The sequence below is a fragment of the Neomonachus schauinslandi genome, chromosome 12, assembly GCF_002201575.2.
Source record: "Neomonachus schauinslandi chromosome 12, ASM220157v2, whole genome shotgun sequence".
Lineage (NCBI taxonomy): Eukaryota > Metazoa > Chordata > Mammalia > Carnivora > Phocidae > Neomonachus > Neomonachus schauinslandi.
Window position 1 is genome coordinate 30,168,179 of NC_058414.1, and position 21,258 is coordinate 30,189,436.

At 39.8% G+C, this 21,258-nt stretch overlaps 1 protein-coding gene across 1 annotated transcript in view; it reads left to right on the top strand.

Moving 5' to 3' along the window:
* The window catches only part of GRM3 (glutamate metabotropic receptor 3), a 97,685-nt gene that overhangs the window by 59,465 nt on the left and 16,962 nt on the right, over positions 1 to 21,258 (top strand). The window contains exon 3 of the mRNA XM_021689737.1: positions 12,668 to 13,734. Coding sequence (XP_021545412.1) covers positions 12,668 to 13,734 — 1,067 coding nt within the window. The remainder of the gene's footprint in view (positions 1 to 12,667; positions 13,735 to 21,258) is intronic.

Consider the following 21,258-nt stretch of genomic DNA (forward strand, 5'->3'; position numbering starts at 1 on the left):
GTAGAATCTAGAACTTCCATGGGAATTAGTTTTGCTTAGGGCTACATGGGAAGCTTATGTATTGGGAACAAGAAGGTATGCTGGAAAAAAAGAGGAAGAGAAAAAGGAAGTAGAAGACCCCCAAGGTTCTTTTGTCTACTTCATGTTGCACACCTGCTTGGATGCTGATAGGAAAATACCCTAATTGTCTCCAGTGATTTTAAGGATGACTTTGGGTGAAGTCCTGGATGTGAACAATGCCCTCTCCCTTGGTTTTTCAGTAAAAACACCGTACAGGAAATGTGAGAATATAAACAAGAAAAGTATATATATGATTTTATGATAGATAAAGTCAATTTGGTGATAAAATACTAATATATCCCTTAAGCATAACAATTATATAGCATATGTAATATATAATTAATATATTAAGATATATATTATAAATATATCTGTGTTATATAATATATAAATATATATTATGGTTTTTATCTGATACATGTAATTGTTCTCTTTAAAGGAATATGTTTATCTATCAGCCATTTTATCTACCTTATGAATTTAACATAATTGTAGGAGTGGCAATGAGATTTGTAAGAGCTAAAATGATTTCTGAGGATGATCACTTTCTAGGAATATTTTCTCAGAAGGAACAAAATAACCAGATTTATGATACCATTAGCATCCTTATTTTTACAATAATTCAAAATAGAAATTATGGCACAAATTGAAGAGAAAAATGTTAAGTTACTATTTTTAAATTTGCCACCTTAATTATTTCCAGTGGAACAGAAACGCTTTCAGGAAGATGTGAGTTTGGAATTTTTTTCAACAATGTAGGGATGTGCTTGATGACCTGACAAGGTCACTTGAAATCTTGTAGTTCAAAAATGCAGCCCCTCTCTGTGCAGACAGAAGACAGGCTATGAATGCTACAGCAGCTTAGGAAAAACATGACAGGCCAACAATAGACCTGCATGCTGGGAGAAGTCACTTACTTCCCCTTGTAGTCTCTTCACATGATACCACACAGAGAGTCACACGCATGTCTGTGCATGCATAAGGCATAAGAAAAATGAATTTGCTTCCCCCACAGAAAATTTCAGTTACCTTGTGCTAAGCTGCTGGGCTTATCTTTGGAAAGTTCATCCTTGAAGGATAAAATTTCTGCTATTCCGTTTTTCATATAAAGTAGTATGTTGTTTGCTTAAAAATGGAAAGTTGGTTTTATTAAGCATGCTTACTAGGACTATGTTCTTCAGAATATTAGCTCTGCTCCCATTTTTCAAGTGGGCTTTTTTTTTCAGTTGGTACTGCTGACTTTCTAGAACTCCTCTGAATGGGATTTTCTCAGCCATTTTCACCTTCTCTCCCTATCACATTGCACGGAATTCTGCCGCATCCGATCTGTGGCATCGGATGGGATGGGGAGGAGTGATGCAGGGCAAAACAACGGGGAACATAGGTCTTCTCCTTTTAAAAGTCATGGATGGATATGTACTTCCATCCTACTTGGGGGGAAAGGCTTTTTTTCCCCCCGTTTTCTTCTTCTTTTTTTTTTAAATCTATGCTCTCCCGCTTGATGTAGTCACATTAAAAAACATGAGGACAGATTAAATTTGTCCTCAGAATTCACAGGGTCTTTTCTCCAAATTGAAAACCTTTGGTGAAGGTTGCAAAGTCCCAGCGTTCTTGGGTGCATTGGCTTGTGTTAGGGACAGCCCATTAAATCGGAGAAAAGTCCCACAGAGACCCTACTTAGTTCTCCCCACTAACACCTAGTCTCTATGCTGTGAGTCTGCTCCAAAAGAGTGGGGGACTCTACCCCAGCTCCATGCAAGAGCTGGCTTCTCCCCTAGGAGGGGATTGACAGCAAGGAGACATCCAGCTGAGGTGACTAGTTTTTCAAAAGGGGATGAAAGGAAAACCATGGAGATCCGTATGAAATGGGTTCTGTGGTAGAGGTGGGGATAACGCTCAGTACAGCTATCATTGTATGTGGAAAGGAGAGGACTTTGAAGGAGAATTGAAGGGAGCATATAATTGGAACTGTCTGCAGAGAGAAAAAAAAAATAGGTAATAGAAAACTCAGTATCATAACACCATAAAAATTATCAAATAATCTCTAGAAATGCAAACATGTATTACCCTTGATGAGGATTTCTCGATCTTGGTAGCGTTGACATTTATGGCTGGATAACATTGGTGGTGGGGATGTGTTCTGTGCACTAGACTAGTTAGCTCTCCCCTTACCCCCCAATGAGGCCTCTACTCACTGGGGCCGGCAGCAACACCAGCCCTGAGTCCTGACAACCAAAAATGTCTCCAGATGTTGTCAAATATCTTCTGGGGGCAAAATCACCCCTGACTGGGAACCTACAGCCGAGACCCATGGTTTTTTACCTTGGTGGCAAAGTGATAGAGTAAACCATCAAAACAAATGTGCAAAGGCCCATTTCCCTAAGACTGGCATTTCATCGGTCTCTGATATGGCTCAGAGTTCGATGTGTCTTTTAAGTTCCTAAGATGATGCTCTTCGGTCTAATAAGTGTACTCATCAGTTTAGGAAACAATCAGTGAAGGCCTCCTATGTGCCCAGCATTGCCGCAGGTGACGAGGGGACAGAGACGAACGACACATTGTCGTTGGCCCAGACGGGCTTAGGATCGAGGGAAGCCACTCCTCTATTTTGTTGTACTCGATTCCTGTAAAGCTAAACATACAGGACACTGTGTCAGCGCACAGGGAGAGTAGGTAGCCTGATGGCACGGAGTTCAGGATGTCACTACCCTTCCACTGCACGGCTCCAATCCAAAGTCAGCGACGTCAGGGAGGTGAAGCCACTGGAGCTGTCTCAGGACTTTATGCTTCTTCATACATGTACACACCTTTACACACACACACACTTCACTGCTGTGTCCATAGCCATACAGATAAGCCCTGTACACACACACTTCACTACCATATGCATACCCATACATACAGGCACTTGTCACCACTGTATACGCATACACACATGTACTTCGTACCCCCACATTCTTCACTTCTGTGTACATGTACGTACATACATACACTTGTTCCCACATACATATGACAGAAATGCCGTGTGTACAGAACTAGTCATCGCAGCCATGGGAGAGGCTCTCAGTGACTTGCCCACATCACCTTCGCACTCACTGTTCTCAAACATGCCAGTGGCTTCTCGGTAGAAGCATCTGTGACTCTGCCAGGAGCTTTTCTGGTCACGGGAGCATGTTCTGCCTGTGCCAAGAGCAGGTCGAAAGTGCCATGAAGCCACCACCCCCCGAGCAGCTCTCAACCAACGACAAACAAGAGTTGTCCCACCCAAGCCAGTGAGTAAGCTGGGATACTGGGTCCCTACCCCCGATCCATGCTGTTTCCCAAAGGACCCCAGTGAGAACGAGACCCACTGGCACTCAGCGATGCACTCTCTGTTAGATTTTGTCCAGTCTATACCTTACTTCTCTACTCCCCTGCAAACTCCCACATCAGCTATTTGAACTCAAATCTAGTCTTGGGGTTTGCTTCTGGGACAACCCAGGTAAAGACACAGCATTATTTATATAAGCTAAAGATGCAATGAAAAGAAAAAAAAAAAAAAAGAAAGAAATGCCCCTCCACAGAAGCATGGCTAAAGAAACTGTAGCACATCCATATAAGAAAATACTGTAGCTTCTCACCACTACTTGAATCTCACCAAACTCAACTTTGAGCAAAAAATGTTACAAAACAATATATACTTTATGATGACATTAGTATAAAGTTTAACATCAGGCAAAACTAGTTCCTTGTACTAAAAGGTATGGTGGTGGCTCCCTTTGGGGAGAAAGAATAGGAATAAGGGGAGCGGTAATACTCTATTTCTTAACAGCCGTGATATTACATGTATATGTTCATATTGCGATAATTCACTTATTTTTGCAATTTTTCTATATATACAGTCCACTTAAAAGTTTTAGAAAGTCTAAACATTCATCATAGGGTCTGTGAGAAAAGCAGATTTTGTAACAGGGAGGGCGGGAGTGGAGAGGGGCGTAGAAAACAATGGGATAATAGCCATAGCTCACACTAAAGAGGATCCCTAACCAAAGATTCAGCGGCTACCATGAGACTTCCAGCTGAAATAAACCAAGTAAGCAAAGGCTAACACTGAGCCTGATCTGTGAATTGGGAGAGAAAGGGACTGGCATCTCACTAATTTTCACTCATTGTGCCTTCCCTCCCCACTCTTCATTCTTAGTCTAAGAGTACATTGGTCCTTGCTGAGCTGTCTTGAGGGCTGAAAACTTCGGCAGTAATATGTAGAATAGAGATAGGGAAACCAGGATAATATGTAATAAAGCATTAGAAAAGCATTAGCCGCAATAACTTTTCAGGAGAACTTAAGAGAATCCTTTTCAAAAGTCATAATACCCAAAAAAACCCATGTTCTTTCAATAGCTTTTCTCGAACACTCACTTCCACTGGACTATAGGTACTTACTAAGCATTTCTCCTATGTGAGACTGACCACCTTAGACGTCTAGATGGTGCTTTGCCCCAGCAGCTAGGTTCTGTTGATAAATAACCATGAGAAATGCATCCGCAATTTTGTTCCTAATCAGTAGGGAAATTAATTACTGATACCAAGGATTCATTCTTAGTATTTCCTATTTCCTATGTCCCTGCTGCATGATGTTTGTAAATGATTGTTTGCTCTAGCCAAAGGATTTTGATTTCTTTACCTCTTGACCTCCAACAAGGTCTTTCAAGGGAGATGCCATTTTCTGTCTTTTCATTTATGTCTTTATTCCAATTCATCAAATTAGTTCACCGAAACCTCAGTGATTGCCTGGCTGGAAAATGTTGTAAATTGGAGCCATGTTGTCGTTAGTAGCTTTTGCAATCTTCATTAGTATTTATGAATGTGAACCCAGGCCGTGGCAGTAATATTCCCATTACTGAAAGCCTGTTAAGAGCCACATTATTGTCTTACCTTAATTGGACTTCTGTCTGAGAGGAAAAAATAAAGAACTGATTTAATTGTCTCCTGCCATTGACCTATGATATTTTTAAGGCACGGGCTCGCCTCATCTCTACCAAATGGGCTTTAGGAGAGCTGGTCACGTTGGCACTAGACTTCTCAGATAAATCCATTAAAAGCTGGGGTCAAAACTAATTGGATAATGAGCTGAACTGAGAAGTCATTCTCCCGACTTCAGGCCACATCAGGCTCCTTCTGAAAAGTTGGGACCTGATTTTGAAGAGCCAGATAGTGAAAGGACTTGAAGTTAGATTTTGGAGGTTATAAACTTTCTGCAAAAGAAGTCTGCCATCCTTCCAGTTCCTTTTCCCTCCTCTCATTTGGGTTCTTTCATGCTGTTGCAACAACAAATGGGTTTCTAATGATGTTTGCTCCCTTGGTAGATTCAACTTTAGAAATAGGCAACTCCCCGGAGTCTCCTCACTCCAAAGAACCATACAACTGATCTCCACAATTCTGGTTCACTGGACCTTATTTCCCAGGTGAGCCATTTGACTTAGAGGCAACTCTAAATGCATCGGGAAGGGAATGAGATCAACACCCTAGAGCTTCCAGCTGCTTTGTCGTTGAAATGACTCCAGCAGCACCTGAGAAAGAGCCTGGTTTTCCTCCCTGCCCCCACACTACCCAGGCTGGGCATGTTTGGAATAACCTCAGAATCAGGATTATTCTCTCTTGTGCAATATTTGACAGGCACGGTTCATCTTTTTCTTCTAGGTTCTCCTTTCAGTCTTTGTCATTGGAGTACAGACACAGCAACCCTTCATCCCAAACTGACACGTCTGCTGACAGTGGATCTTTGTTTAGAATTCGTAATGCATTTATTTGAAGTACTTGCATGTATTTTATGTATTCAAATGACTTAGACACTAGACCATACTTTGCTGACTGTTGAACAAAACAAATTTAGTGCCAGGTAAATTGGTATTAAAAAACAAAATTTCACCAAAAGCGCTATTTGTTCACCGTCCTCTTATCAAGCCCTTGTTACAATATTTGCAAAATATCATTTCTCTAAGTTACTTTGCAAGCTGTTGTGTCTGACCTTGCTCAATTATTCTTCATTTAACTTTATAGTTTATTTTTATCAAAATAATACATGCACATAATTTTTACATGAATTCAACTAGCTTATGAGAAAGAATAACTGTCTCTTGCTTCTCTCTTTTTCCAGCCACATCCATTCTCCATAGATATTCACTTTGACTCTTTTGACGTCCTCCCTCTATTTTCTCTCTCTCTTTCTGGAACTCTCCTTGATTGAATGTTGAAATTCCACGGAGTAATCTCTAATTTTCCTGTTTTTTTCTACTTTCCTTCTCAGCATTGTTGTCAAACTTTGAGAGTTTTCTCAAGTATACCTTTCCATCCTTACAATGAATTTCTAGTTCTGCTGTTTCACTTCCAGAAGCTCACGCCTTGTTCTCTGATTGTTCCTTTTTAAGAAGATACTGCACCCACCTCATAGATGCGGTGTTTTCTCTGGTCTCTCGGAGCACATTGGTGCTTTAAAGCATTTGCCTCTTGTTCCTTGTGCTGCCTCTGTGGACTGCACGTTTCTTTGTTCTGCCTGTCTCAGTCGCTCTCAGGTTAGAAGTTTACTCAAATGTAAAATTGATTGTCAATTTCTGTTTTCCTTTTTTTATTATGTTTCGAATCAGTAACATATTCGCATGCCTCAAAATGCAAAAAGTCTATGAACCAATTGAATAAAATTTTCCTTCCCATCTTTGTCATGCAACTGCTCTTTTCTGATTGCCCATTGGTAACCACTTTCTTGAGCATCCTTCCGGAGTTCCTTTATGCACATAATAAAAGAACAGATTCTTCTATTTTTTCCATCTACATAAAAGAGATAGCATATTAAATGTTATAGTATGTGTATTGCTTTTTTTTTTTACTTCTAATGGTGTCAGTTTTCAAATTATTGATCACTTCCAATATTCTTCTATTACAAAGTTTTGAAATAAATAACATTGGAAACATCATTTGACACATATGCAAATATGTCTGTAGGACACATTCCACAAACTGGAGATGCTGGGTGAAAAGTTACATGCATTTGTAATTTTGAAAAACTATGTCAAGTTACCCTCTGTTGGAGGTACACCAATTTACCTACCTACCAGCGTGTAATAAGGCTTTTCTAGAGCCTCACTAACAGAATAAGTGTACTTATGCAAAATAGTTTAATGTGTGTATTAGTTTTCTATTGCCTTTGGAACAAATTATCACAAATTTAGTCACTTAAAGCAACATAACTTATTAGCTAACAGTTCTTGGGGCTAGATCCAAAATGGATCTAAAGTGAATTGCACCTTCACATATTTTGTTAAATGTATCCTGAGTTTTTTATTGTGTTTGATGTCAGTGGTTCTTTCCCTGATTATAATTTGTATATATAAGTTATTTATATTTTCCAATATATCTTAGCAAATCTCCTAGTAATTCATTACACTGACAGGAGCAATTGATTTTAATTACATGCTCAGTCCCCAAACGTGATAATCAGGAGAAATAAACATTTGCGACATTACTCCCCTTGAATGACAAGATTAATTAATACATCTTACTGTGTCTGGAAGAGCATATTCTCACATTTTAATTTTTAAATATTTTTATTATGAAATGCTAAATCATACAAAGAATATACTTAGTTCAGTTTATGAAGTACAACAATAACATAATCACAGGAAACACTTCATCTGAACAAGAAACAGAAGATACCAAATTGGTAACCCCCTCTGCGCTCTTCCCTGACCCATCCTTCTACATACCTCCTTCTCACGCAATACGCATTATCTTGAATCCTCTCTTTATCATTCATTTGCTTTTTCTTAAAAGTTTATTCTGTATGTATCTCCAAATGGTATGCTTAGTTTTGTTCATCTCAGAAGTTTATAAAAGTAGAATCATAGTCTTCTCACATGATACTGTTTCTAAAATACATCCATCTTCTTTCCCATAGCTGTTGTTAGTTTTATTTCACAAAAATATGATATCGCGAATAGTACACAAAATATTTTTTGGTGCCAATTTTTTGGAAATTGAAGTTGTTCCTACTTGTGTTTCCCTTATACGCAGTACTAATACCATTCATCCACATGTTCCTGGCACACATGTGCAAGAATTTCTCTAGGGTACGTGTGTAAGAATGTGATTTCCAAGTAATAACAGATACACAAGTATTTAACTTTACTACCAAATTGTGTGCTCCAAATTGCTGTGTATGGGTTCCTTTTGCTCTCTGTATTTTGATGTAGAATGTGCCAAGTTTTTATGGGATAAAAGTTTATGTGTTTTTAATGAAATGCATCATATAGTAAATTTTGGGGTCCATACAATCTCTAGTGCAACTATTCATCTCTACTGGTGTAGTAGGGAAGCAGCCACACATAATATGTTAACAGATGAGCATGGGTATGTTTCAATAAAACTTTATTTACAAAATAGGTAAGAGGCAGAATGTAGCCCATGGGCTATAGCTTGCCAACTCCTGCTGTATAAATACTTCAGTATAGGTATTTCATCTTTTAATAATTTTAATAGCCAACGTATTACCAAAAAATAAATAGAGACAGATAAAACAAATATGACAAAATGTTAACAATTAGTTAGTTCTAGGTGAGCCAAATTACTGTGGTGTCCACTGTACTTTTCTTTTACCATTTCGGTAGGTTTGAAATTTTTCAAAATATAAAGGTAGGGAAGAAAAAACTGATGAAAGTCTAAATATATGCTGTCTCTCTGCTTTAAAATAGCCTCATGAAAATAATGGCAACATTCTGTAAAAGCAGGAGCTAAAGTCCTTATTTATGATCCTTTAAAAATGTATTAACGGTCAACATTTTCCAACAATTCAGAAAAAATGTGGGAATTGAAACGTTATTACTATAGACTCAGGAATAGGAATCACTATCAGAATTATGTTAACATCAAACTCAGTTTCTTTATTCTATGCTTAACAGATCATTAAAAATTTTAGAGACTCCTTTCATATATCACAAATAAGTGAAACCTTGAATATTTTAACACGTTTTACATCAAATGCAAGAATCTCAGATGTGTTATTAATTCTGTTAACCTCAACTAGGCAAAGAGTCTCCCCCAATATTCAGTTGATGATATTAGATCATTTCCAGAAAAGATTTGTAAGAGGAATGTTTTCTATCTCTAGTGTTTATACTGTTAGCTCATAGGCCAACAGTCCTTTCGGTAAAACTTTCCAGCTCAGAACACACAAAACAATCATTTTTATCATCTATCAAATATATTACTTTTAAGAAACTTAAAAATATTTGTGAAAATAATGAAGAACTTAAATTAAGACTGTAAAACATATTCCTTTTACAAATCTTTTACAGAATAATCTAACATCAATAGAACATTGGTAGAGATTGGTTGCATAGTTGAGAGTAAACAAATTAATAACACATCTGAGGCTGTTATACTTGATGTAAAATGTGTTAAAATATTCAACATTTTACTGATTTGTAACATGAATGGAGTAACATATAAAAGGAGTCCCTAAAACTTTATTGAATTTTTATAAGCATAGACCAAACAAGGTTAGTTTTATGTAACATAAGAATTCTGATACTAATTCCTACTCCTAAAAAATATAGTAATAAGTGTTTCAACTCCTATTTTTACTTGTTCCAACAGATATTAAAGCATAGTCAAAAGCTGTATCAATGGCAAAAAGACTGTACCACTGTGGAAAGAGATCAAGAGAAAAAACAAGTAACATAGAGTTAATTATCATACAGTTTCGTATCTGGCAAGTGCTAAAAATAAGTGGAAAATGATCATTTTATATTTTTATATTACTTTATTTATAATTTTTGTTTATAATTTACAGATTAAGGAACAGAGTCAGAAAGGTTAATTTGGCTAACTATTAAAGGACAGAGATGAAAATCACATATAAACCATCTAAATCCCAAACTGTGCCTTCATCTACCACATCCCTCTGCCTCACTATGAGCTCGAAGCCATTTCACAGCTAGAATACAGACACACACAGACGTATGTGATGGGGTCGTGGAATGTGGCAGAAAGCTAGGTAAAGTTTAGTTAGTAAAGCTGAAGGGAAAAAAAAAATCCAAAAACCGAAAAAACAAAACAGTTGAATTGCAAGTGAGATAACAAAATCATTAAGAGAAGAAAAATCATAAATGAGGAATAAATTTGGCATACTGGGCCACACTTGCTAACAGACTTGATATGTGGTGTGAAACATTACGGTAAACCACCCAACACAGGTCTCCAGGGGCACCTATGAGCCCTAAGCAGGAGAGGGCTACTTGGTAAATTGTCAAGTTTTCTTTCACCAAGGACCCAAGTAACTCAATGAGGGACCCTTCTCCTTCATAAAGCATCTCACCCAAGAAGGGTAAGATGTTTCCCCACTGGCTGGAACAACGTGAGACCCAGAGAAGGTGGAAGGGAGTTCAGGGAGAAGACAACAAAGACAGAAAATCCCTGCGGAGTAAGAACGCAGTGTCCTCCAAATTCCATTTTCTCATTCCCCAGTAGGGTTGTAGCTGCACACATTAGCTAAGCTACATTTCTCGGCCCCTCTTGACACTGGGTGTGCCCCTGGAAAATTCATTTCCTCTGAATGAGATGTGAGTGGAGATATGTGCCACTTCTAGGTTTACCCTTTTAAAAAGTAGGGACACCTGCCTCATGTTCTCTCCTTCCACTGGATGGCTACCAATGGGGAGGAGACCCTGGAAATTGGCACAGCCTCAAGACGGAAGGAACCCGGGTTCCCAAATCACCATGTGGAGGAGAGACACCCACAAACCAAACCTCAGATGGCCTCATGAGGGAGAAGTAAACGTCCATTGTGTTTGAGCCATTGAACAATTTGGGGTCTATTTACTGACACAGGCAAGCCTATCCTAACTAGTAGAGTCTGTCTGTGCATCAGTAAATATCAGCAACATTCTTCTTCTACATCCAATGAAAGCTTAAAGAAGGACAGTGTGAGATATTAAGCACACAGACCAAAGCAGGGAGCATAAAAATGGGTGATCAGAGTGGCAGCAAACATTGGCAAGAGAAACAAGATAACAAACAGTTGGAAGACAGGAAACCTAGATGCTCGGAGATCTGCTCCTCTTGAATCCTTGCAGCAAGCTGTGAGACAGGGAGAGGGTTCCTGACTCTGTATAGTCAGGAACCAACTTTAATGCACTGTCACCTAGCTCCCATATACTGTTGGTGCCTTTAAGATATCCAGGCCACATGTGTTTATGCGAATAGAAGCAAGCTACATAGAGCATGAATATATCCCAAAACATGAAAATATTAGGGTTAAAGGATTATGGGTGGGTTTCCATTCTTTTCCCTTCTGAATTATCTGAACTGTTTAAAAGCATACCATGTGCAGTCACTGTAGAAAACATCATGGAGCTTCCTTAAAAAATTACAAATAGAAATACTATATGATCCAGTAATTCCACTACTTGGGTATTTACCCAGAGAAAACAAAAACACTAATTCGAAAAGATATATGAACTCCTATGTTTACTGTGGCATTATTTACAGTAGCCAGGATATGGAAGCAACCCAAGCGTCCATTGATAGATGAATGGATAAGAAAGATGTGGGGTGTGGGGTTCATTGGTTTTACCATGTATACCGCAATGGAATATTACTCAGCCATAAAAAAAAGAAGTGAGATTTTGCCATTTGTGACAACATGGATGACCTCAAAGGCATTATGCTAAGTGAAATAAGTCAGAAAAAGACAAATACCGTATGATTTCACTTGTCTGTGGACTCTAAAAAGCAAAAATCAGACTCTTAAATACAGAGAACAAAATGGTGGTTGCAGAGGGGAGGTGAGTGAGGGGATGGGGATTAAAGGTACAGAATGGGATTAAGAAGTACAAACTTCCATTGTAAAGTGACTAATTCATGGAGATGTAAAGTATAGCATAGGGAATTCAGTCAATAATATTATAATAACATTGTATGGTAACAGATGATAACTACACTTACGGTGGTGAGCACTGAGTAATATATAGAACCGCAGCATCATCATGCTGTACACCTGAAACTAATATAACATTAAATGTCAATTATACTTCAGTGTTTAAAAGTGGTTTAAAAAAGCAGCATACCGTACATTTGTAACGAAAAACTTTTTCTTCATTTTGAAAGAGAAAAATTCTTCCTATTAATTCTATATTTTCATGAAAACATTTAACATTTTGGTGTCTATACACCATAAATATGTAATAAGGATGAGACACAAGTTTTGCCTGATTCCTACTGTGAAATCTTTGAGGGAATGAATATTCACACACCACAGAGACTATGACTATGTTTGCCAGTTGCCCTGTTACATAATCAGCTCCTTTGAAGGCAGGCGCTGTAGTGTGCTCATGATTTTCCCTAGCACTTGGCACACAGGAGGTACTCAGAAATGTTAAGTGAATGAATTCATAAATACACGAGTACTCTAGTAGCTTTTAATGTGTAAACTCAATGGTAGTCAATTATTTCAGCCTTGGAATCCCTGTTTGCTGTTTTTTCAGTTTTGCTAGGAGTGGGACATAAATTAATTGATCTCACCTAAGATACCTAAACAGTGTTCTTTTTTTTTCCCCTTTCACTTCACGTGTCACAGCTCCATTCAACCCAAATAAAGGTGTGGATAGCATTGTCAAGTTTGACACTTTTGGAGACGGAATGGGACGATACAACGTGTTCAATTTCCAGTACGTGGGTGGCAGGTACTCCTACTTGAAGGTTGGTCACTGGTCGGAAACCTTATCACTGGATGTTGACTCGATCCACTGGTCCCGGAACTCAGTCCCCATATCCCAGTGCAGTGATCCCTGTGCCCCCAATGAAATGAAGAACATGCAACCGGGGGATGTCTGCTGCTGGATCTGTATCCCCTGTGAGCCCTACGAATACCTGGCTGACGAGTTTACCTGTATGGACTGTGGCCTTGGGCAGTGGCCTACTGCAGACCTGTCTGGCTGCTATAATCTTCCCGAGGACTACATCAAGTGGGAAGACGCCTGGGCCATTGGGCCAGTGACCATCGCCTGCCTGGGTTTTATGTGTACCTGCATAGTTGTGACTGTTTTTATCAAGCACAACAACACGCCCTTGGTCAAAGCATCAGGCCGGGAGCTGTGTTACATCTTGTTGTTTGGGGTCAGTCTGTCCTACTGCATGACATTCTTCTTCATTGCAAAGCCATCGCCAGTCATCTGTGCACTGCGCCGACTAGGGCTGGGGACCTCCTTTGCTGTCTGTTACTCAGCCCTGCTGACCAAGACAAACTGCATCGCCCGCATCTTTGATGGGGTAAAGAATGGCGCTCAGAGGCCAAAATTCATCAGCCCGAGTTCTCAGGTTTTCATCTGCCTGGGTCTGATACTGGTGCAAATCGTGGTGGTGTCTGTGTGGCTGATCCTGGAGGCTCCAGGCACCAGGAGGTACACCCTCCCGGAGAAGCGGGAAACAGTCATCTTAAAATGCAATGTCAGAGATTCCAGCATGTTGATCTCACTTACCTACGATGTGGTCCTGGTGATCTTATGCACTGTATACGCCTTCAAAACTCGGAAGTGCCCAGAAAATTTCAACGAAGCCAAGTTCATTGGTTTTACCATGTATACCACATGCATCATCTGGCTGGCCTTCCTCCCTATATTTTATGTGACATCAAGTGATTACAGAGTAAGTCTTTGAATGGTTTCTTCTTTTCCTTCTTCCCTTATCCTGCCAATGTTCTGTTATGTAGGATTTAAAATAGACTTATTTCATCTCAGTTATTAGGTTAATTGTAAACGCCATGATGAAACATCCTATTATATATGGAAATTAATCCAATGTTTTAAAAGCACTTAATTAGTGAATACTATGCGCAAAGCATCGTACTAGGCACTGAAAGTAAAATAAACGTAAATGACATGGTCATTCAAGCAATCTATAATCTAGTAGGAGAAAAATGTAACACACGCACCCACCTAAAACTTTTAATTACATTTAGAAAGGGATTCCCCAGAGGGTAACACTTAAACCCACTAAGAACCAGGTGAGAATACTTCAAATAAAACAAAAGAGGACCTGGCTGCCACAGATTAATCTGTAAATTAAAAGAAACTTTCAACATTAAGCCAATATCAGATCTAAACACTTTCACTCAAGCTTCAAATAAGCATCATTCCTTCTCTAAAATAGATTAAAATAGGGGTGCCTGGGTAGCTCAGTCGTTGGGCATCTGCCTTCGGCTCGGGTCATGATCCCCGGGTCCTGCGATCGAGTCGCGCATCGGGCTCCCTGCTCAGCGGGAAGCCTGCTTCTCCCTCTCCTCCCTGCCTGTGTTCTCTCTTGCTGTCTCTGTCTCTCTCTCTCTCAAATAAATAAATAAAATCTTTAGGAAAAAAATAGATTAAAACATAATGTTAATTTGTTATACTTGTTCTACAATTTTAGTTCCTGTAGATACATGCTAGCTATATATATATATATATATACACACACATATATATAAATCCTTGAATTAGTTAAAAATATTACTGTATATATCCAAGTAATCTAAGTCATTATTCATAAGGTTTTTAGTAATGCATAGTTCAAATTTCTGGGCATCAATATAATTACCATCTCTTCTGAAAGAAACAGTTCATCATTCTATCATAATTTCTCAAATTGTTGAAACCATCCATCAGTTATTTCTGCATTTATATTTCTGATTTTAGTATCTTCCATGGACTGAGGATGAGAATTTTTTTCTCTTGAGGCAACTGATTTTATTCTCCATATTTCTTAAGTTGTCAGAAACTTTTCCAGAGGCAAAATGTTTCCTTGTTACACCATAATTTCACAAAGTAAAGTGCTTCTGTAGGCTGTAACAGTCCCCATATCTTGTTTAACAGCAATTCCTATATTACCAAAATCTTTAATATTGCAGCTCAAAAAGAAGGCAAAGCTATTTAAAATGTGGCCTCAAGAGACTAGCAAAGCTCAATGTTTCTCATCTTTTATTTATTTATTTATTTATTTATTTTTAAAGATTTTATTTATTTATTTGACAGAGAGAGACAGAGCGAGAGAGGGAACACAAGCAGGGGGAGAGGGAGAAGGAGAAGCAGGCTTCCCGCTGAGCAGGGAGCCCGAGGCGGGGCTCGATCCCAGGACCCTGGGATCATGACCTGAGCCGAAGGCAGACGCTTAACAACTGAGCCATCCAGGCGCCCCTGTTTCTCAACTTTTAAATGATTTGCAACCATGTGACTCAAACTACAGACTAAAGGAAGAACAAGGAAAATAAAGAACTTAAGTTCAGGGTCGGGGTAATGGTCAGGCATGCTACGACCACCTGTAAAAAATTTTGAAAACGTGTCAGTAGAGAAAACATTGGAACTGAATCGGCAAAATCAAAGGTCATATCATATGAGCCACAAGGGAGCTAGAACCGAAGAGTGTAGGGATTAAGATGGACAACTAGGGCTAATGTATTTTAGTGCTGCCATCTCCATCCTTTGTCTGTATGCACACATCCACTCCTACAGATCTGGAAGGACTTAAGTTCTTAGGAAGCTGTCTTCAGCAGACATGATTTAGGGTATGGGGACTGTGAACTGATTACAATATTAATTATTTAACCCTGGATATATGATTTGAAACTACTCATTCTCCAAAAAGCTACCAAGAAAATAGAGCAGAAAATACTGAGTAAACAAATAGCATTATGAAAATTTAATTTTATTGAGTGTATTAACATTTATTTCTAGAAGACCAAAAACGACTTTTTTCCCCTCACATGATAGCAATATAGGAGCTCAGCTGATTCAGTGGGATTAGCGAACGATACCAGAAGTCTCACCACACGGCATAAGGCAAAAGGGGCAGAGGTGGCAGAGCATTCTCAGATCCAGGCTAATTAAGGCATCCAATCACACTGAAATCATCTGAGCCCTCACTCCTTGCAAATAATGCCAATTCTAAATTTGCAAAAGAAATGAGAAGGTAGAATGGAGCCTCCAACACATTGGTTTTCAAATTCGACTGTTCAGTGAATCAACTGGGTAGCTTTGAAAAATATGTATTTGGGGCTGTCCCTGGAGCACAGCCCCAAAGATTCTCATTTAATTGGCCTGCGCTGTGGCCTGGACATCTGGATTTTTCAAAGCTCCCCAAGTGACTAATTTGCAGCCAAGACTAAAAACCCCTGCTCTAATGAATCACGTGCTCTTACTCTCTCACAGATGGTTTTAGTTTGGCATGTGCTGTTTGGAAATTCTTTGAAATATTTGTCAAAATTAGAAAATTGAGGAATTTTATACGAATATCCAGATTCCTGGTTTCTCTTAACAAAGTAAAACATGTGGACTCAAATTCGTGCATGTCCACTGAGCTGGACCTTAGTGTTTAAGCCTCTAGACAGAGCACACAACTACCAATCCCTGAATGCTTACAATTGGCTCCCTTCACTTATGCATATGCATGAACTATAAGCATTTGAACTTGGGACCACTGTTCTAGAAGTTCCAGAACAAGAATGAGATTTAAAATTTCCCAGAGAGAGAGCAGGTGGTTCAGATAGAATGAGCAGCATTAGAAAAGTACCCAGCCATCTACAGGCAGCTAGTAGGAGTTTGGCCATCAAATAGTCAACAAGGTATATGACTCAGTACTTTGCCACCCATTGTGAATTATAAATAAATATAAAGCACTATTCTTGTCTTCAAAAAGCTCATATCCCAGATGGGAAAAAAATTAACAAGCATGAAAGAATTCAAGATTAACACGGAAGAGTTTATAATTAAATTGGTGATACAAGCTCTTAAATGCCTACTGGTTTGAAAAAAAAGAGTTGGATCAGTAAGAATGGTCTTTCCAGGAATACTCCTTCAAGAGGGGGGAGTTCACACTGTACCTTGGTAGGAAAGTGCAGTTACAGAGCTTAGAGAATATAAGGCATATAGGGAATATTCTTTTTTTTTATAAATCTTTTTTTTTAAGATTTTATTTATTTATTCATGAGAGACAGAGAGAGAGAGAGAGAAGCAGAGGGAGAAGCAGGCTCCCCGCTGAGCAGGGAGCCCGACGTGGGATTCGATCCCAGGACCCTGGGATCGTGACCTGAGCCAAAGGCAAGACGCTTAACCATCTGAGCCACCCAGGCACCTGGGAATATTCTTGAGGCAAGACAGGAATGAACCAAGCAGAACACAGGAATATTGGTCTTACTCAAGTAGAAAATGGGTTGGGGGGAGGAGTCTAGTGAGAAACTAATGGGAATTGGCCACTTGGTCAGATTTTAACAGGCAGAGGAATTCATTTAAATAATGAATTTAAATAATGAGTAAAAGCTCTGAGGTCCTGCTATTTTTAAATTTTTATTTTCTTTTGGTTGGTTGTTGGCACAGGCAAAAAGTGACATGATGAAAAGTAAGAGGGAAAAATAGGAACTAACTCTTACTGATCAACTCTCAAACTTATGCTAGATACTTTGCATACGGGAGTTCACTTATCCTCATTAGCATCCTGAAAGGCAAATGTTAGTATCCCTATGAATAAACAAACTCAGGGGATAATTAACTTCCCAGGTGGCACAGTTAAGAAATAGTAGGACAAGTTTTTCCGACGCAAATCCATGCCTTTCATATTACACTGCAAGCTTATCTATCCTTAATATGGTGGATGGGTTTGAAAGAATGGAGCCTAGAACAAGCAGAACTAATTGAAGCTATTACAAGCATCCAAGACCCAGCAAGCAAGAACTTGAGTAAGAATCCAAAAATTCAAAGATCTTTGAGAAATATCCAGGCCATTTCCTTCTGTATCACAAGATATTGTAAGAATCAAACACTGAGTCATCAGGGATCCAATCATAGTTTTAGCGGTACAAATAAAAACTAGGTCATATTTGGAGGGAAAGTTAGCCATAAAGGATTTAATAGTAATTACTGAGTGTTTTGTTCATTCGTGTCTTCCAAAACTATTTGAGCACTTATTATGGGCCTTGCAGATACAGCTGTCAACACAGACACACCTCTTATAATGTGTATAACTTACAGGCTAGTGGGGAGCGAGGGGAGGATAGGGGTGGAGAGGAAATAATGAACTGACGAAAATTCAGGGTAATTCATGCAGTGGTTCAAGGGCTGTGATGGAAGGAAAAGGGGGTGATGCTATTACACTGCTCCGCAATCTTTAGTGTGCAGACAGCTCACCTGGGTGCCTGGCTAAAATAAAGATTCTGATCCAGTAAGAAAAGAGGCAGCCCCAGATCCTGGGTTTCTGGCAAGCTCTCAGGTAGTAGAGATGCTGCTAGACAAAGGACCGTACTCTGAGTACCAAGCCAACGGATTTTATAGGGTGTGGCACAGATGAAGCACTTCGCTCACAGCAGACAGAGCCTTTGGAGGTGACTGGAATGTGGACAAGGTTCAAATACTTACAAAGAAATTCCAATTTTCCCCTGTTGACTATTTTGAAGATTTAAAAAAAAATATATCAAATCTCAAATTCTTTCAAAACATGTGCACCACCCTCGCTAGTGTCTATTTCATAACACTCTGTTGAAGGATGGGAAGGAGCTAGCCATGGGAATTCTATGTGCTAGTCAAAAGAAACAGCAACAATGAACACCCCAAGGCAAAAAAAAAAAAAAGTCTTGGAAAAGAAAGGTATATATGGCTGTAGTTTAATGAGTAGATGGAAGAGTGATTTTATATGCAAGGTGGGCAGGGAAGCTAAATCATGTAGGACTTTATAGGCCATTGCAAAAAGTTTAGATCTCAGTCTATATGGAAAAAGAAACTATTGAAAGATTTTAAGTGGAGGAGTTTAATCTCACATTTTATGATCTCACATTCTGGACAAAAAAATATATATCTATATATCTATAACTATATATCTCAAGTTGCTGAAGACACAGACTTAAAGGTAAGGGCAGAAGTGGGGAGACTGGTTAGGTGGCTGTGGTGGGTGTTCCAATCACATGGTAGAATATTAACAATGGAGATGGAACCTGTCAAGAACTGTCAAGGGTTTTTACCCATCTTGCAATCCAACAGGTTAGACTGCCGTGGTTTTAGGGATGCTGGCAGAAGACATGAGACTCCCGATTCAGAGACAAAGGACTTTATTACCCACAGCCACCACTGTAGCCAGAGTGCAGCATTTATGGAAGTGCCCCAGGCCCCAGTTTTCACTAGGCAGTGCAAAGTGGGCTAACTGACCCTTGTATAAGCAGTTCTCAATACAGGATCAGTATCTGCCTTAAGACTGATTTTGTCCTACCACAGCACTGTTACTGAGTCTATCCTTATTTAAAATATTGGTAGTGTGTTCATCATAGGTTTTTTTTTTTTAACGATTTATTTATTTATTTTAGAGAGAGAGAGTGCATGTGAGCAGGGGGGAGGGGTAGAGGGAGAGGAACAGAATCTTAAGCAGACTCCCCGCGGAGCATGGAGCCCGACACAGGGCTCAATCTCAGGACCCTGAGATCATGACCTGAACCAAAATCAACAGTCGGATACTTAACCGACTGAGTCACCCAGGCATCCCCATCATAGGTTTTTTGCATTCATTTTTATTTTTAAAACATACTGCGATAAAACATTATTTCTCTTAATTACTGAGTTTTTGATGCCCCCTTAAATCTGCATCTCAAGCAAGTGCCTCACTTGCCTCCTCGTAGGCCTAGCCCTGCCTTCCCCTTAGCGGGTCAGTGTAGGATGGTGAGTTGGTTGTCTATAACCAGCAGAGCATAAAAATTGGAGGTTTTGCCTCCCCAAAGTTTCCCAGTGTATTGGGTCTGGTGTGTATGGGACTTCAGTCACCCTTGGGGATGGGGAGATTTTGGTCCTATCCATAAGTATCGTTCTCCTCAAAGCAGCTAAAATCAGGGTGGAGGGTAAAGGAGGAATCAGGCAGCACAGAGGGAGAGAGTAACTCCATGCCATTAAGTAAGACACATTAGCTTTCAGTTTTAAGCATGCAGCCGCTACTTGGCTCAACTGAACAAAGGTCCAATGTTTCTGAGCCCCCCAAACCCTAAACTGCATGGCAAGATCAAAATTACTGTCACTTCAACTTTGGGAACTCCCTGACTCAGAAGCCAGAGCCAGCTAGCTTTCTGCCTGGGGCACATGGTTTGTGCACTTAGGCTAACTCAGCCTTGACTCACACGGCAGGGACTTTTTTTAAAGAAGTCCATCTTAATCCAGGGCCTTTGCTGTCTCATTGTGACATCTCTTAGCATCTTGCCTGGTTTTAACATAAGGACTGGGGAAGTTGTCCAGTGCTTGCCAATTGCAAGAATTTAGATTTCCTTGTGTCTCTTTCACTCTTTCATTCTTGAGTACAGCCCCTTTGTCAGCATTTTAAACCCAATCCAAGTCAATAAGAGCCCAAATACTAATCAGTGCCTCATCTATGGTTTTCCAGAGCATTTTTCTGTCTCAGGGAAATCCTGCAGAGACAGCCAAGGCTCCTTTTTTTGCTGCCAGGTTCTGCTGCAAAAAACGGAGAGACCTTTGTCATCTTGGAATGGATCTAAATTTAGTATGAGAGACCACAGCGGGGCATGAGCCCTAGCAGGGCCCAGCTGCTGCCATTCTTCTTTAGCAAGGGTTTATGCACCCGGGCCTCAGCTCCCAGGAGAATCAGCCAAAGTGCAGGTGATTCACCCGGTGTCTGCCTTCTCTGAAGGTCCCTCCTTTCATGCTCAGTATAGGTGTATGTCTCTGCAAGTTGGATGTGAGAGGGAGTCAAACTTTCTGCCCACTCAGGACCTGGATCAGATTAGGAAGGAAATCGGGATACCTGGGTGGCTCAGTCGGTTAAGCATCTGCCTTCAGCTCAGGTCATGATCCCAGCACCCTGGGATCGAGCCCCGCATCGGGCTCCTTGCTCGGCGGGGAGCCTGCTTCTCCCTCTCCCACTCCCCCTGCTTGTGCACCCTCTCTCTCTGACAAATAAATAAATAAAATCTTTAAAAAAAAAAAAAAAAGATTAGGGAGGAAATCCACCCCACCCCCTAGAGGAGAGTTAGCAACAATTACAGTACTGATCTAGCAGCTCTGTCTGAACCTAGTCCCAGTTACTCAGCCCTTAGCCCCTCCCCAGATCCACCTCATTCATTAGTAGGGAATAATGTGAGCACTATTACTGCCTGGTTGGCCAGAGAATTTGGGCAACATGTTTGCTACTGATTCCCATGGACTTCTCTCAAATTTTGTT